Source organism: Chinchilla lanigera, unplaced genomic scaffold (genome assembly GCF_000276665.1).
Source record: "Chinchilla lanigera isolate Chin_1 unplaced genomic scaffold, ChiLan1.0 scaffold00049, whole genome shotgun sequence".
Taxonomy (NCBI): domain Eukaryota; kingdom Metazoa; phylum Chordata; class Mammalia; order Rodentia; family Chinchillidae; genus Chinchilla; species Chinchilla lanigera.
In genome coordinates, this window is record NW_004955450.1 from 9,450,334 (window position 1) to 9,467,421 (window position 17,088).

The following is a 17,088-nucleotide window of genomic DNA, read 5'->3' on the forward strand; positions in this document are numbered from 1 at the left end:
GTTTGGGCGGATTCACACTTTCTTTGCCAGTGGGTCAGGGAGGTGTGAGGTTGGACTCCACGGTCCTCTGTGTTCTGGATAAGACATAGTCCTGTGTGTGGCAGCCTGGCCCTAGAGTGTCTCCTGGTCACTTCCGCCTGCCCCCAGGCTCCAGCCCTGTCCCTCTCCTGCAGGGAGCCTTCCCTGCTGCCAGGGCCGATGCCAACTCTTTCTTCTCTGGGTCCCTTTGTACGGGTGGGGTGTTGTCTGCCAGAGTCACAGCCTTGGTGGGAGGACAGTGTCATCGAAGCCTCGGGAGCCCCTGGCTTCTGCCCCAGGGGGGCAGCCTGCTGACGTCAGGGTGCCAAGTGCTGAGAAGTACGGCATTCCAGAAGCCACCCTAACCCGTTCCTCCGAGACCGAGACCGCTCAGGGAGAATTTTCTGGCTGGATTAGTGCCTCTGCGGGCTCCTCATTAATTATGACCCTCCCCTTAATCCTGGCGTAGGGTGGGCACTTCCCCTGCCTGGGGGAGCCCGGGCTGACAAGAGTAATCTGGCCCCTCATTAGCATGTTGGCAAACGTGCAGGGGTGAAGCACCCAGCCGTGGAAGCTGGGCACACGCTGCAGACCACGGACTTGGAGTTGGTACAAGGTCTCAGAGGCAGACCTGCCCCTCTCAGGACGTCCTGCAGAGCCGGATCCATCCCCCAGGGTGCCCTGAACCCACTGCTGGGCATCCACAACCCCTGCCAGTCTTGGGAGGGGGCTGAGCCCCAAGTGCTTAACAAAGGCGGGGACCCATTTCGCAGACAGATATTGCTCCCTCTCTCCCCCACCGTGGGGAGGAAGTAGCCTTTGGCCTGGCACTGTTGCCTGTAGTGATGAGGGCTAGCATCTATTAACCACTTGCTGTGTGCCCAGTAGGCATTTAACATGGACCGCTCAGTTTACCTTCCCACTGCCCTGACAGATGGATACCTCCTTGAATCCTTGCAGTAATCACATGAATTTCCTTGTAATATTTATCGTAGCTTTACAGGCAGGGTTTACAGGAGTTAAAAAACGTGTCTAAGGACAGGCTGCTAGCAAGCCACAGGCATCAAGCATAGCCCCACATCCCTGGGTCCAAGAGCTGGGGCTCTCTGACCCCTTTATTTTCCTGCCTCTGAGAGAGGTGTTCGGCCGATGTCACCGAGTACCTCAGACTTTCAGAGCTGAAGAAGCCCGTGGGAAAGTGTTGCGCTGCCTCAGTTTCCCTAAACTCGGAGAGAAGCAGGGCTCTGAGCCACATCTCTGGTGGGCTGGCTGGCAGGGACACTGAGAGTCCTAGGGGGTCAGGTAGACTTTCCTACTACCAGGGATGCCTGCCCATTGCTGAGGGCTCTGGGGCGGCTGCTGGGTTCCTGACCCTTGACCTTACGGGCCTCCATAAGCCTGGTGAGGACCCGCCTGTGCCTAGCTACCTTGCAAAGGAGATGCCAGTTTCCTCAGGCAAGCCAGACGGGCTTTTATGGCCTGGCCCTGGCCATCTGGCCCAGGCTGGGGCACCTTCTGGGGACAGCACTGAATGATACCAACCGACTTAACAATTAGTTCCCTCGATCTCAGCTGAGGCGCTCTGCAGCCTGCCCGGGGGCAAGCGCACACTTCAGCATCCCCGCCGCAGAGCCGTTCCCTGTCCCCCTGCCGGGGCGCTTATCCTGGTGAAGCTGAGATCTGCTTTCCTGTGGCTTCCACCTGCCAGCCCAGATTTATAGCAAATAGGGAGGCAAAAGAATCTGTCTTTGGGGTGCGGGTCCTCCAAGTACCCCGCTGACACTAGAATAGGGGGCTGGGGAGCCTGGGGATGTCGCTTATACTGTCTGGCGCTTCACGTCCTCATGGGTGAAGTGAGAATCATAATCCCACTTCCGCTATAAGATTACCTGAGAGTTAAGGGGCACTGAGACATTTAACACGGAGCATTTCATAAACATGAACAGTCACTGGTACCACTTTGTGACCTGAGCAGGCTGCCGCTCTGTGCCTCAGTCTCTTCGTCTATAAAGGGGGCCACTTGCTTCCCCGAGGAGCTGGGACTAGAGACACGTGCCACCGTGCCCTGCGAACATAGACATCTTAAAACCTGCTGGCGCTGCCTTCCAGAACCAACACAGAGCAAACCTAACGCTTCCTTTGCTCACTCTTTGATGAATGAACAAAGGAGATAGAATTTCAGGAAATCAGCTGAGCCGAAGGGCAGTAAGGCCTGGATCCTGGGTCCCGGGTCCTGGGTCCACCTGGGGTGGGGTGGGGTTCACACCAGGAGGCCGAGCACGGGAGCCTGACCTGGGGCTGTGGGCCAGGTGAGCCCGGCAGGGGACTTCGGCTCAGCCTTCCCTGCGCTGACCGTGGCTTCTGTCTCCGGTCTGGTTCGCAGCTACGCCGTGACCGTGCAGGAGTCGTACGCACACCCCTTCGATCAGATCTACTACACGCGCTGCACGGACATCCTGAACTGGTTCAAGTGCACCCGGCACCGGTGAGTATGGCTCTCGGGTGCTGGGGTTGGGAGGGCGGGAGGCTGGGAGAGAACCCGAGGCAGGGGCCGGCCTGTCCACACCCCTCGCTGCCCTGTCCATGTGCCAAATGCCAGAGGAGCCTGGGGCAGGGGACCAGGGTGCTGAGCATACGCTCAGATGTGACAGAGGAGGGGTGGGTGGACCCCGCTGATCCCAGTGCATAGAGCCCCTGGCTCCATGGTGGTGACCCACGCAGAAGCCCACCTGCTTCTACTTCCGTGTCTCTTTTCCATCCCCCAGGGTCACTCAGGAGCCTGGTCCCCTAGGTCACCTCCCAAGTAAACTGCTCACCTTGGAGTCTTTGTCTAGGGTCTGCTTCTGGAGGCAAAAACCTAAGACGGTTACCCTCAGAGCAGATGTGGCCCCGTCCCAGGGCATCTGGCTTGGAGAGCAGAGTATTAGACTGCCATTCAGTACCTTCACCTTTTAGCAGTGCTCAACACAAACAACGGCACCTAGAGCCGGGCGTGGTGGCGCACGCCTGTAATCCCAGCACTCGGGAGGCTGAGGCAGGAGGATCACTGCAAGTTCGAGACCAGCCTAGGCTACAAAGTGAGCTTAAGGCCAGCCTGAACTGCAAAGTGAGACTCTGTCTCAAAAAAGACAAAAAACAAAAAAACAAAAAAAATCCAAACAACGGCACCTGCTAATCCTGCACCTTTATCTGAACCCTCCTACAATTTGTGATGTGCTTTCATGTCATGGGGGAGTAAGGAGAGGAGTAGGGAACGCATTTGGAGGAATGATCCTGGGAAAGTCACTTTATTTTGGGATTACCAGTGTACTCCGCTTGACATGCAGGGTCCAGTCAGGTCAGGAGTGTGACAGCACTTTGAAAAATACAAAGAGAAATGGGGAAGAAGGTGGGAGGTATTAGATACATCTGAGTAGCATTAGTATCTGAGAGGTGTGAAAGTAGTAGAAGGATAAATAAGGCAGGAGGGTAAGGCCACATGCTGGGCCCTTTTCTTTGATGCTAAACATCTGTGTTGAGGCCAGGCATGGTGGCAGACACCTATAATCCCAGCACTCGGGAGGCTGATGCAGGAGGATTTTTGCGAGTTTGAGACCAGCCTGGGCTACAAAGGGAGCTCAAGGCCAGCCTGAACTACATAGTGAGACCCTGTCTCAAAAAGACCAAATAAATAAAAAACAAAACAAAAAAAAAAACATCACTGTGGATTCCAGGCTTCTTTTCTGCTTCTTCCTTTTCAATTCAGAGCCATGTGCGGTGGCACACACTTATAATCTCAGCCTTCAGGAGGCTGAGGCAGGAGGATTGCAGGCCCCTCTCTGAGGTTTAGGTGGAATTTCTGGTGGGCAGCAACGTGGACTGGGAAATTGCTCTGTGCAAAGCTGAAGTCCAGGTTGTCTTTATATGCAGCTACTAACTTTGAGACACAGAGCACAGATAGAATATCTGCTTTCAAACCCTTGTCTGCTAATTCTGACACCTGCGACATCTCTGGGCTGGTGTTCATTGGATAGGGAATATTTTCCCTTTTCTTTGTATGTCTAATAATTTTTGGTTGTATTCTGGACATCACAAATGTGACTGGATTCTGTTCCGTTCTTCTAGAGTATTACTTTTTAAAAACGGTTTGTTTTAGGAATCAGTTAACTGGGCTGACCTCAGTTTCCAAGCTCTGAGAGTTCAGTATTTTTAGCCTTAGCGAGACTGCTTGGAATCTGCTGTCCACAGACGTAACTCAGGGACCTAAGTTTGGGCAGAGATTTGACAAAGAACTGGGGCTCCCCCTTTGTGGCTGTCTCCTTTCTGAGATTTCCCCTTGCACTTAATAACCAGTGGCTCCACCTTCACCTTGCTGTCCTGGAACCAAACCCGGGAAGCTGTTTTCCACCTGAATTGCAGTCACCCAGGGTACTGTTGAGCTGGCCTGCTCGGGGCGTTCTTCTCCCCATGTCCATGTCCTCCTGTGTTGTCATTAGCAGAACGTTTGGTCCAGTAGTTGTTCCTCAGCCATAACCATGTCTCCTTCCTCTTGCTTTGGCTGTGAAGTGTGGATGTGGGACTGAATGATCACGGGACCAAATGTTCATGGGACCAGGTGCTCATGGGACCAGGTGGTCATGGGACCAGGTGATCAGTGGACCAAGTGATCATGGGACCAGGTGATCAGTGGACCAGGTGATCAGTGGACCAGGGGGTCCCTCCTGGCCTCCCCACTGTTGCCAGACTTGGCTGCCTCTGGCCCTGGTCAAAGGTAGATGCAAAAATGGGAGTCGAGCTGTCCCCTGGCATTCCTGGCCAGAGCCTGCTTTGCTCTGAGGTGTTTCTCCCCAGGGCACTGAGAGACCACAGCTGCCGTCCACCCCCACCTGGGTGGGTGAGTGAGTGGCTGCCTTCCCAGAGCACGGGTTGTTTTGCTAAGTTATTGCATCACCGTGCAGCTGCTTCCCGATGACCCGGGTGTGCATGCTGACGGGGCACCGCTGGTCAGCTCTGGTGTGGGGTAGCTTGTCTTGGTCAGCATCCTTCTTCACCTGTCCCCTGCCCTGGCCTGATTCCCACTCTAGCAGCAAGCACAAGAGGGGGAGCCATGGGCAGTGGGTGGCATCTCTGACTTGAATGCATTAAGGGTGCTGAGGCCTCCTCCCCATTGGATGGCCAGGGCCATCCTGATTGTTGGAGAGAATGGGCCGATGACCTCCCACCTCTGAGCTAACTGTGAATCATTTACCTCAGGGGTGCACACCACCCTGAAACTGCCTGGAGCTGCCTTCCTGTGTGTGTGTGTGGGGGGAGCAGCTTACCTGGGAGGCCTCTGGTTATGACCCTCCCAAATAGAACTCATTTCCTAGAGGCCAGGGTCGGCATCTGTCATGCAGCGAGGTCTTTAAGCAGGGCTGTCTCTGCCTTTACAGGGGGCGGGGACTCCCTTTCTCACCTGGCCAGGTCCTTCCTGGGAAGCAGGTGTAGGTCCCTCTGCTGGCTGCAGAGGAGCTAACCCAGGGCCGGCGCCCATGGGTGCTGACTCGGGGGCTGGAAAGAGCTTGCCCCTTCTTAGACTTCACAACCTTGGGCCATTTGTCCCTCTCTGGTCTCCTGACATTCATTTCAGGTTTCCTCATTAACTTTGCTTATGGCAAAGTGGCTTTGCCCATCAAGACCCCATCTTGATTTCCATCTAAGGACTCAGTCTTCACGCTGTCCCTGGTCCTTCTCGTCCTCGTCCTCGTCCTCCTCCTCCTCCTCCTTCTCCTCCTTCTCCTCTTCCTTCTCCTTCTCCTCCTTCTCCTCCTCCTCCTCCTCTTCTCCTCCTTCCCCTCCTTCTCCTCCTCCTCTCTTCCTTCTCCTCCTCCTCCTCCTTCTCCTTCTCCTTCTTCCTCTTCCTCTTCTTCTCTTTCCCTTCTCCTTCTCTTCCTTCGTCTTCTCTTTTTCCTTCTTCTTCTTCTCCTCCCCCTCTCCTCCTTCTTCTTCTCCTCCTTCTCCTTCTCCTCCTTCTCCTCCTTCTCCTTCCCCTTCCTCGTCCCCTTCCTCGTCCCCTTCTCCTTCTCTTTCTCCTTTTTCTTCCTTTTGTTTTTTGTCCTTTTGAGACAGAGTCTCACTATGCAGTTCGGGCTGGCCTTGAGCTCACTTTGTAGCCCAGGCTGGCCTCGAACTCACAACAATCCTGTGTCAACCTCCCGAGTGCTGGAATTGCAGGTGTACGCCACCATGCCCAGCTAGGTCCTCTCTTCTTACTCCTTCCCTGTGGCCGTCTGGAAGGCCGGAAGCTATGCCATGAAACTCAGTTTTCTCACCCAAAGGATGGGGCTAGCAGGTAACACTGGGTAAGAATCCAGTCTCTAAGAAAGAAATGGAAGAAACCAAACAGGCAGGGCCTGGTCATGGTACCGCCTTGGAGGCTGTAGGCAGAATCTCGCTTATGAATCAGTAGCACAGGGCCAGGTCTTGTGTCCGCACTAGAATCCAGGCCTCTGACTTCCTCCGACTTCACTGCCCTGTGGGGCCCCGAGGGCTCTGCTCAGGGGTCTCAGGGACAGCGCGCCAGGCTTCTCTGCAGGAGGTGTTGTTTCGGTGGGAGGAAGATTAATGGGGTGCTGACTGGGACTCGCGGTCCTTTCGCTGCTTCTGCTCCTGTTTCCCAAGTGGTGGGCCCGTCCATCCCTGGGGGCCTGGAGTGGTCTCCTGGGTGGGACAGGGTGGGTCAGGCACAGTGCTCTTGGGGTTGACTCCTGTAAGGGCTCCCCGTGGGGAACCCTTGGAGGTCTGAAGCGACCGAGGAGAAGCCCACAGTGGCCTGCACAATGTCATCCGCACAGGCTCCCCCTAGCCCTCCCGCTCAGAGGAGCCCAGGGGAACGAGCAGGCGCTGCAGACGCCGTGTCCCTAATACATTCCACACCACGCGGCCCAATCCCGCCATCGATCTCACTTTATTTTTTTCCTTCATATTTGAGGCCGCCATGCATTTTAAAGTAATTATTGAATGGCATCCTCGATACAGCTTAACACAAATATCATTCTAAACGGGAGGGATTGATTTTCAATACTTTCAAGTGGCTTTCTCCCTTGTGCCTTAGGATCAGTTATAAGACGGCGTATCGGCGCGGCCTCAGGACCATGTACCGGCGCAGGTCCCAGTGCTGCCCCGGCTACTACGAGAACGGCGACTTCTGCATACGTATGTAGTGGGGGGCTGATGCGCTGGCTTCCATGGGGATGGGGTGAGGGGCAGGGGTGTCATTTAGGGCCCCTGGGCAGCAGGCCTCAGCCAACCCACGATTCTAGAAGTCTCCCCATTGCCTGTGCTCAGAGGGCATAAAGGATCAGCTCAGCCTCCATACAGGTGGACCAGAGCAGGGTGATCCTAGGCTCTGATGGTGGTGGAGGACAATGGATGCTTCTAAGTGGGCCCCCCCGGAGAAGCACTGAACGCCGGGCACAGGGCAAGTCTGTACGTAGGACAGCAAAGCACAGTCCTTAAGAGGAGGCTGGCAGGGTAAGCGAGACCACGGGGGAGGGTCCCAGCAGGAGGGGGGCGGTTCCAAAAAGGACTGGAGGCCAGTGAAGGGAAGATGGGTGCGCAAGAGGCCAGCATTGCCTCTCTCCCTGTTTGTCTCTAACCGCCAGAGTCGGGAGCCGTGGTGTTTCCCTGGAAAGGCAGGCGCTGTGTCCCTGGCAGCCGCAGGGCCCTTGGGGACCAGCAGTCTGCTCCCATGGCTCTGGGAATGGCCTCAACCTTCCCTGTACACTTTCCAGGGGACATCTGAACACTCCCCCGACTGCAGGCGCTTGTCCGAGAAGCTGAGAGGCCCCCATTTAAGACCCGAGGGGCGGCCCGCACCGAGAGCAGCTGCCTTGTCCTTGTTAGCATTCTCCTCGCCGTCCAGGAAGGCGGGGGTGGGGTGGCAGAGGGCGGGGCCCCGGGGAGAACCGGGACAGGCTGGTGTTGGTATATTGGGGACAACATGACACTTCTCCTCTCCTGTTGTTCCGTTGCCTCTAACGCTGGAGAAACTCGATTCTAATCGCATTACAGGAGTGAGTGAAAAATGCTCCTGCAGGTGGGTTCAATAGGAAAGGTTTTGCAGGAAAAAGATAAAGAATCCCACAGGAAGCAAGTTCCAGAGGCCGTTCCTCAGCAGCAGTGTCGGGGACGGAGCTAGAACACTGGGGTGAACCCGGGGACCAGGGCTGAGATGGGGTGGGCACAAAGCTGGGGCTGCTCTGTGTGTAGCCGGCCAGGCCGGGCACAGGATCATAAAACCAGAGCAGGGCGGATGCCTGTGGCCCGTCCAGCCTGTGGCCCAGGGATGGACTCAGGAAATTACACAGGCTGGCGTCAGCACCAGCCCCAGAACACATGAGCCCGTTGTAATTCCCAGGAGCAGAGGCAGTAAGAGCTCAGAAAGTGAAGACCGGGCAGAAATGCTCTATGTCCTGATTGCTGGACCACGGTCTTGCTGACGGGGAGGACCGCTCCTGACCTCTCGGCCTCCTCCTCACATAACCGCAGGACACTTCCTGCCGAGCGGGAGGCCACAGGCCGGTCCCCCAGGGAGCCCCTGGAAAAGCCACTTTGAGAACTGAAGCTTTTCCTGGAGCGGAAGAGCAGTGTTCCAGCAGAGACAGAGGACATGGGGGCATCGTGGCATGGTAGCAGGGTTGACACGAGGCCTACAAGCCTGGGGTCGAAGCTCTAGGCCATTCTTAGCTTTTCTCTGTTTTCCTGGAGTTGTGGGTGCACACCGTGTGCCAGGCCCGTCTGGTCCTTCTTCCTGATGGACACCTCTACTCCTCACAACAACCCTGGGAGGAGGGCACCTTTCATTCATTGTACAGATGGGGAAACTGAGTCACAGAGGGATTTTTTTTTTTTTTTTTTTTTTTAAGTCACCCAATATCACATGACTAGAGAGTGGCTCTGAGCCCAGGCCACCTGGCTCCAGGGTCTGCATCATGGGCTGCCGAGAGGGGTTGCTTCTTGCTGAGCGAGCCCAGGTGAGACTTGACCTCCTGGCCCCTCTGCCTCCACTTTGGAGAAATGGGACAGTGATACCTGCGTTACAGGGCTTGGTAAACCTCAGTTCCCTTCCCGTGGCCTATGTGCTAAACGTTTATCTTAATCATGGCTTTTATTTTAGCTGCTCAAAGTGGTCTATGAATTCTTCCCCTGGGAGAAATGTCCTCTACATATATATATATATATATATACATATATATATATATATATATATATATATATATATATATAAAGCTGCACAGTGCGATCCTCGGATACCTGGTAAAGGATTTCTGCCGTGCGCTCCTGTTTATCCATTCAGCTTACTTTTGTTGCTTCCTGCTGTGCAGGAGGCATGGGACAGCAACACAGGTGACGGGTGGCAGCTGCCTCGGAGAGCGCACAGCCTGCCAGAAGGAGGCGGCTCAGGGTGGGTGTGAGCGTGCTGGGGAGCAGGGGCTGCCGGGCACCACCGAGCTGGAAGGAGAGGGAGGCCGGGGTCGGGGGGGCAGTATCACCTGCCCAGGTGCTGCTGAGGGGACAGAGTCCAGCAGGCTGGTGGCTTAAACAGTGGCGTATTGTCTCTCAGTTCTGCATTTCAGAAGTCTGAGATAAAGGTGTCTGCAGAGCAGCATCCTTCTGTGCGCGGTGAAGGGAGGGTACAGTCTGTCCCAGGTCACCCTCCTGCCTTCTAGCAGCTGCTTACTTAATGACGACACAAGCTCAACCTTCACATGGCGTTTTCCTTGTATAGGTGTGTCTGTCTATCTCTGCGTTTCCTCTTTTTTGAGACAGGGTTTCACTATGCGATTCAGGCTGGCCTTGAGCTCATGGTGATCCTGCTGCCTCAGCCTCCCGAGTACTGGAATTACAGGCGTGCGCCACCACGCACAGCCTCATTTCCTCTTTTAAAAAGAACAGATATCCTGTTGGAATCAGGCCCATCGTAATGGCCTCATCTTCACTTGAGACAGCCTGCAAGACCTTGTCTACAAATAAGGTCGTGTTCTGAGGTCCCCAGGGGGCAGGGGAGAGAATGTGAATGCTGGTGAGATGGAGTTCAGCCTGTCACAGGTGGGGGTCACCTGTCACCAGCACCCGCTCCTTCTGGCTTGTTTCCATGGGGTAGGGGTGGGGGAGCAGCCAGCTCTGCAGACCCAGGGTGGAGAACTTGCCAAAGGGAGAAATGGGAGAAGCCTGGTGCTTGCAGGCCACCGCCTTCCCCGTGGGGGCAGGCAGGACACCTCTGGCTTCACCAGAACCAGACTAGAACCTCTCCCCTCTGGTCATCTGCAAATACAGCTGAGTCTGCTCCTTGTGCCCCCTTGCCACCAGTATAGTATCTGCTCTTGGAAAATAATCAGCTTAGTGTCAGACAGGATGGGCTGGGTTGTGCTGCAATAACAAACAAAGCTCAAATCCCAGTGGCTTAAAATAGCAATGCTTTATTCCTTGTTCCTGTCTTGTGCCCATCATGGCTTAGCCGGGTCCTGATCCTTACCAACCTCACTGCAGGACTGCGGCTGAGGGCCACAAGTCTGTGGCATGCTGTAGAGAGAGAGGGGAGGGCTCTGCTAGTCCGAAACATCCAGTGAGCAGTATTATAGCCCATCACAAGCCCCACTGGATATACTCACGGCTCACAGCTCGTTGTAATGTCTTCTTGCATACCTAATAGGATGGGCTATGGACAGTACTGTCGCCCAGGAGGCTGCAAACTTGAGGGCACCCAGTCAGGGGCCCCCTGGGGGGCTTGTGACGTAACAGACTGAGAGTTTGCATTTCCAGCAGGTCTACCTGTAATTGCTGGTGCAGCTTTCCAGGGACACCTGGAGCCTTGCTGGGTGAAACTCCAGGCTACCTTATGCTAAGGGTCAGTTTCTGTGCTGCCCCCAGCATCTGGGTGCGTGCAGAGATGCCCACAGGTGCGTCCCCTGGCACTCAGGGCTTCTCCTCATGTGCACCAGGGAGGGGCTTTTATCTGCCCAGCCCCTCTCACCCTCATTTCCAGAAGAGAAGTCAAGGCCTGCAAAACTCCAGGCCCTTCCATTGGCTGCTTGGACTGCAGTGTGGTTTTCACCAACACCCAGGAGCGGAGGCACTAACCCGAATCCTTGGCCCCAGAGGCCGGCTGTGCCAGCTGAGAGGCGGTCAGCAGGGCAGGGCCTGAGAGATGGAGTGCGGGGAGGGAATCTGGAGGTGCATAAGATTTAAAGCCAGTGAGCTCCTTGCACCAGAGTTGGGGTTCAGGTACTGCATTTTAATATTGCTCTTTCATACACTTGATTACTTAAATTTAAATTATTACTTAAATTTACATTTAACTCATGTTTACTGATTTCTTTGCTCATTACCTGTCCTTGCAGTGTACCTTCTAGGGTCAGCTTGCCTCTTCTGAAGGGTCTTTGCAGTCGCTCTTGTAGGGAGGGCTTGTGAGTGATCAAACTCTACTTTGTTCATGTGTTTTGTTTTGTTTTGTTTGTGCCAGGACTTGAACTCAGGACCTTGAGCTTGCCAGGCAGTTGCTTATGCCGCTGAGCTATATCCCAGGCCCTACTTTGTTCATCTGGAAATGGTGTGAGTTTGCTTTGCTCTCGAAAGCTGGTTTAGCTGCCTGTGACATTCGAGGATTTTTTGTTGTTTTTGTCACTGAACAGACAAAACAGTGATGGCTGTTTGGTGCCAGCACATTTACAGATTGTAGGAAACAAAGCATAAAAGACAGAATAAACCAAAAGTTCAAAAAAGGAAATAACAGATGAGCAACACATTTGACTGTTCTTCTATAAAACATTAGAAGAGCTATTTTTCCTGCACAAATCGGCATTGACTTGATTAATCTGGCTTTTTGTATTTTAAAATGATCTCTTTTTTTATTAGTATATGTTGGTGATATGTAATGATTACATTTGCTTTGGGGAACTGTGCCTGTATGTGTGAGATCTTGATCATTTCTGATTCCTTGGAGGATTTCAGTCTGTTTTTGCGTTCTGGACTTTGTCAGTGCACAGCTCAGCAGTTCCTCCAGGCTGTGTCTCAGCGTGGAGTTATTTTTATTTAGACCATTTGCTTCTCCGAGGTATACGTCTTCAAGCTAAAGACTCATGTCCTTCAGCAGTTCTGGAGAACTCTGAACCGTATCTCTTCCAAAATCTCCTCCCCGCCACTCTCTGAATCCTTCTCCCTTGACCTCCAGCGTGTTGGGCACCCGCACGCTGCCCCCTGTCCCTCCTAAATTCTCATTTGTCACCTTTATCTCCATGCCACGTCTTGAGCAGGGTCCTCAGATCCATTTTTCAGATCCCGGAGCTCTGCTAATTAACCTGTCTGTTGAGATCTTAATTTCAGTGACTTTGTGTTTCCTTTCTAGGAGTTTTATTGGTTCTTTTGCAGATAGGCAAGTGCTTTTTCTGCAGTGTCCTATTCTTTCATTATGCATTCCATTCCTTCTTTTATTGCTATAATCATTTTAAACATATTTCTTTTATAGTCTCTTTCAGATACTTCTGTCTTGAGCTTTCAATTCTATTAGCCTGGGTTCCTGGAGGATCTGTCAACTCTCCTGTTTGTGATGCTTTATGAGTCTCTGGTACGGTCGTGGTTGGTTTGCTCTGACCTCCTCAGTCCTTTTCTACCTCTTCCACGTCCTGGTTGTGCAAGGGCCCTGCACATCATTCTTGCATTTTCTCACATTTGTGGTTTGCACTGGCTCAGGATCACTTTTTACTTTGATGGCTTGGCTTGGATTCCATGCTGTGTGTGGTGAGCGCTTGGGTGTTTTTTTTTTTTTTTTTTCCTGCTTAATGTGAAATTCACATCCCAAGAAATTATTCTCACCAAGTGTACAATTCAGTGTGGAATCCGGGACATTCACCCTTGTAGAGACATTGTCCCTATCCAGTTCCTGAATGTTTTTATCACCCCTGAACAAGGCCCATTTAGCAGTCATTCCCAGCCCCTTTCCTGGGACACCTTTCCCCCCACGCAGGTCCCCCTGACTTATCCCTAGGTTGATGGGCAGCATTTCCAAGTTTCCCCTGCGCGGTACCAGCAGCTCCCATGGCCAAGCCCGCCCTGTGTGGGTGTTAAATCTCCGGCTCCCACAGAGGCCAGCGGCTGGGAGGTGTGGCTGTGCCTGGGTCTGATGTTCCCGGGCTTCCTATAAAGGCTTCATTTTTCTCTCTCTTAGAGATTTATCTTTCTCTCCTTAGAGCTCAGCTGTGTATTTTAAAAAATACCTGTACTGTGTTTGGGGGCACTTTTGACGCACGAGGAGCTACGTTAATCCTCCCTGCCAGGCTGCTGGGTCACCCCGGTTTACAGTGAGCGGTGAGGCGGGGCTTTGTACCGAGGCCCTGTGGCGTTTAGTTCAGTGCTTTTGGGGACCAGTTGCTCTCTTGGCAGCGCTGGTGTACGGCTGTTTACGCAGCGCGCTCACACACAGCATCACCCTCTCAGCTCGGGCTGGGGACGCCAGCATTTACCTCTCTTTTATAGCAGACAGAGGTGAAGCCCAGAGAGACAAAGTGGCCTGTCCGCACGGCCGAGGTGGCCAAGTAGGAATTCGGATAGACGGGACCTCCATCCCATACTGCACTATCCCTCTCCTGCAGTGGGTCTCCTCTCAGCAGGAGCGTCCTGGGGCCGGAAGAGAGAAGGCGGGTTGGTCACAGGGCAGGTGAGGAGGGGCAGGGACTAAAGGTGCACTGGCTTGATTTCAAAATCTCGAGAATGTGGGTCGGGTAGCAAGTGGTTATGGGGCTGTGTGTGTGTGTGTGTGTGTGTGTGTGTGTGTGTGTGTAGGGCTCGCACACAGCTCCCAGGGAAGACCGCCCTGCTGCCTCTGAGAGGCTCCCCTCCAGGGAATCTCGCCTGCTGCTGTCTCCAGAAACTGCTGATGCCAGGCCCGTGGGTCCCCAACACCTGGTGCTGAGCTTTGCTGCCCAGAACCGTGTCCATCCATCCTTCCATCTGTCTGTCTTTCCGTCACGCTTGTTATTGTCAGGCCCCAATTCCTTGTGAGCACTGCTGAGTCCTGGGGCCTGGGTCACGGGGAGAGGCCGTCACAGTACGAAGGGCATAGTTTAAATGAGTGGGAAGGAGTCACCAGGCCACCCACCATGCTGATTATTGAATGTACACACGGGTGAGCAGACTCATACCCCAACGCTGAGGTTCTCCAGGGCCAGGCAGTGAACTCCGCCTGGGGAGGGAGGATAGGCCATCCAGGAGGACCCTGCGGGTGAGGCTGGTTCTGGAAGATGAACTTGAACTAGAAGGACAGGGGCTGGGCGGTGATTAAGAGTTTTTGAAGCCCAGTTGGCCTGACATTGAATCCCACTCACTTCCTCTGCCAGCTGTGTGACCTTTTCTAAGCCTCAGTTTTCTCATCTATGAAATGGGGCTACAATGAGCACCTGCCCTCTGGGCTGTTTTGACAATGAAATAAATCACTGCAGATGAAGAGAGGCCTCCGAGGAAGCCTTGATCAGTGTAGGAGCAGCCAAGCTTGTACCTGAGTTCCCTCCGGGGGTCGTGGGCTAGTAACAGAGAAGGAGCTAGGGTGTCCCGGAGTGCTGGGTCTGCCACAGGGACTTCAAGAGCCTACGTCCTGTCTTCCATATCCCCTCTGCACCTCCCAGTCCACCTGGCAGCCACCTCTGATCCTGGTCCTCCCTGGGCATCCCCTGTCTGCCTGCTGCCCTCAGCCTGCTGCAGGTCCCATGTGGCCCGGCCCCAGCCAGCTGTCACCCGGCTTGTCCCATCCTCCTAGCTCCTGTGCTCGGGAAGCCTTGGCATCCCCGCTGCTGCCCGGCCACGTGGCACCCCATGGCAGGCTCATTTTAGCTTCCTCCTCTGTGCTGCCTTCCCAGGTCCCGCCACTGACTACTGATCCCCTCCGTCCCTCCCGGCCCCTGCGGGCCGCACTTCCCCTCTTTAGGGCTTCCCCCTGCTCTCCTGTTCCACCTTACACCTGTGAGAGCCCGGGGGCCGACCTCTGGGTTGGAGCTGAGCTCCCAGCCACATTGAGGTGGCGAGAGAGGACAGAGGGTGGGGCGGGCGGCGCCTCCTTCCTCCTGCTCCTGGTAGCAGGGATGAGGTGGAAGGGTGGCCGTTAACAGGGCCCTGCGGTCAGGTCAGTCCCTAGATTGCCTCTGGTGCTTGGTCTTGGACGAAGAGTGGTTGAGTGGCTCCCGAAAGGGTAGAAGCAGCAGCCCGGGGGCACCCCTGCCTCCTGATGGCCCCTTCAGCCTCCGGAGAGCCTTGATGGCGGGTGGGGACCTGCTGGGGAGCGGGACCCCTCACTCGCACTGCGCACGCATCTATCAAGACTGTGGAGAGCCAAGAGCAGGGTCCCTGCTGCGGGCACACGTGCTTCTGTCCCTGCCCCTCGGTGCCTGGGGGTGAGGAGAAAACGACATAACCTGCCGGGCCTGCAGTTGCTGGGTCCTGGACAGCGAGGCTGGGGCCGGGCGGGGGTGGTGACCACTTCGCTTGAGAGCCAGAGAACCTTTGTAGTTAACGTTCGGCGCCCTTTCTCCTGGCCTAAGTCTCATCTGGACTGGGCTCTGTGGGCCTCAGCTGGCCCGGACATGTGGTGGGTCTGGACCCCAGAGGAAGGGGCAGCCCAGCGCCAGGGCCTGGCTGCCACGGTGTGTGCATGCAGGTGGGGCTGTGATGCTGCCTGTGTGAGAGGGGTCTGTACCAGGTTAGGGACGTGGGCCCCCAAATCAGGCTGCTGCGTACTTGGCTGTGTGACTTTGGCAAATTACCTAACTTCGCTGTGCCTTTGTTTGCGCAGCCGTGCAATAGGGAGGCACTAGCGCAATGGCCTTCATGTGACACACGTATGACCGCGTGTCTTGGGGTTCACAGCGGGCACAAGCTCCCCTCCCACAAGCGCAGGCTCGTGTGTGTTACTTGCTGTCTGTGCGTGTTGTGTGTCTGCCCGTAGAACGTAACCCACACCCCATAACCCACGCGTGTGAGGACACACACCTGCCTGCGGCCAGCTCGGAGAGTGTGTGCTCGCATCGCCTTGCGCTCGCTCAGAGTCACCTTCCCCATCATCCTTTCCCATTTCCCTTCTCAGGCAGCCAGTGGCACGGAATTGTCACCAAGGGAGCCAGAACAGCTCCTTCGCTCTGGCTGGGGTGGGAAGCGGGAGGCCAACGACATCGTCAATCTCATTACGCGGGATGACTCGGACCAGGAACCAAGGGCAAAAGCCGGGACCTGGAAAGAAGAGAAAAAGCCATGGAGGCCTCCTTCCTCTGTGGCCAAAGAACTGCCCCTGTGTGTGGTCATCTGTCCCCTGCACCTAAATGGAAAGAAAGGGAAAGTCCCAAATGTGGGAGCAGGGCGGCTCTAGCACGAAGGCAGCCTCTATCCCTTGGGGGGACCCAGACCTTGGCCCGCGCCTGTCCACAAGGTCCCACCCACCAGACACACCGCAGAGTCCTGCCCATAAGTCAGCGGTGAGGGAGATTTACAAGGCTCTGTCTGCTCAGCTCAGCTCAGCTTTTGGCAAGGTAAATGCAGAAGCTGCAGAAAAATCTCTTTGAAACAGCCGCAGGGCTCACACGGCCCCAGTCCTCCATAAAGGGTTCTCCAGGCTGTACGGACTAGATTAGTATCTCTATTACATAAAACCACTTCAGTGCCCGCTCGGCTTTGAGAATCAAGTCCCCGGCTGGACCTTTTGTTGCTCTGCCCTGCCAGCGTCTGCTAATTGAAGATTTCCCTTTAAAAGTGTGTCAGGTGGAAAGAGCTCCTAATTTACTAAGTGGAGGGGCCTTTGTTAGGGAGATGGATGCTTTGTTCTGCCGTCCCTTTTAATCTTGTTTGCGCACAATGGACTTACAGCAAGCATTAGCGGGGAATTGGTGCTGGGCGGGGGCAGGGGCAGCGCCAGGCTCCCATCTGCCTCTCCTCCGCTCGCTCTCCTGTCCAGGCTCCTGCCTCTCTTTGGGCTGGGGATCGAGGGACAGGTGCAGGCCCCGGGGCACACTCTGGCTTTGTAGGTGTGGTCCCCGTGTTTGCTAATCAGGGCACGGCTCTTCCTTTCCCAGAGCC

General features: G+C 54.9%; 1 protein-coding gene across 4 annotated transcripts in view; it reads left to right on the top strand.

The window, feature by feature from the left end:
- Nucleotides 1–17,088, top strand: part of Megf11 (multiple EGF-like-domains 11) — a 279,614-nt gene that overhangs the window by 95,200 nt on the left and 167,326 nt on the right. For all 4 annotated transcript variants that reach the window (XM_005393705.2, XM_013519007.1, XM_013519005.1 and 1 more), the window contains exons 3-4: nt 2,402–2,503; nt 7,091–7,191. In XM_005393705.2, coding sequence (XP_005393762.1) covers nt 2,402–2,503; nt 7,091–7,191 — 203 coding nt within the window. The remainder of the gene's footprint in view (nt 1–2,401; nt 2,504–7,090; nt 7,192–17,088) is intronic.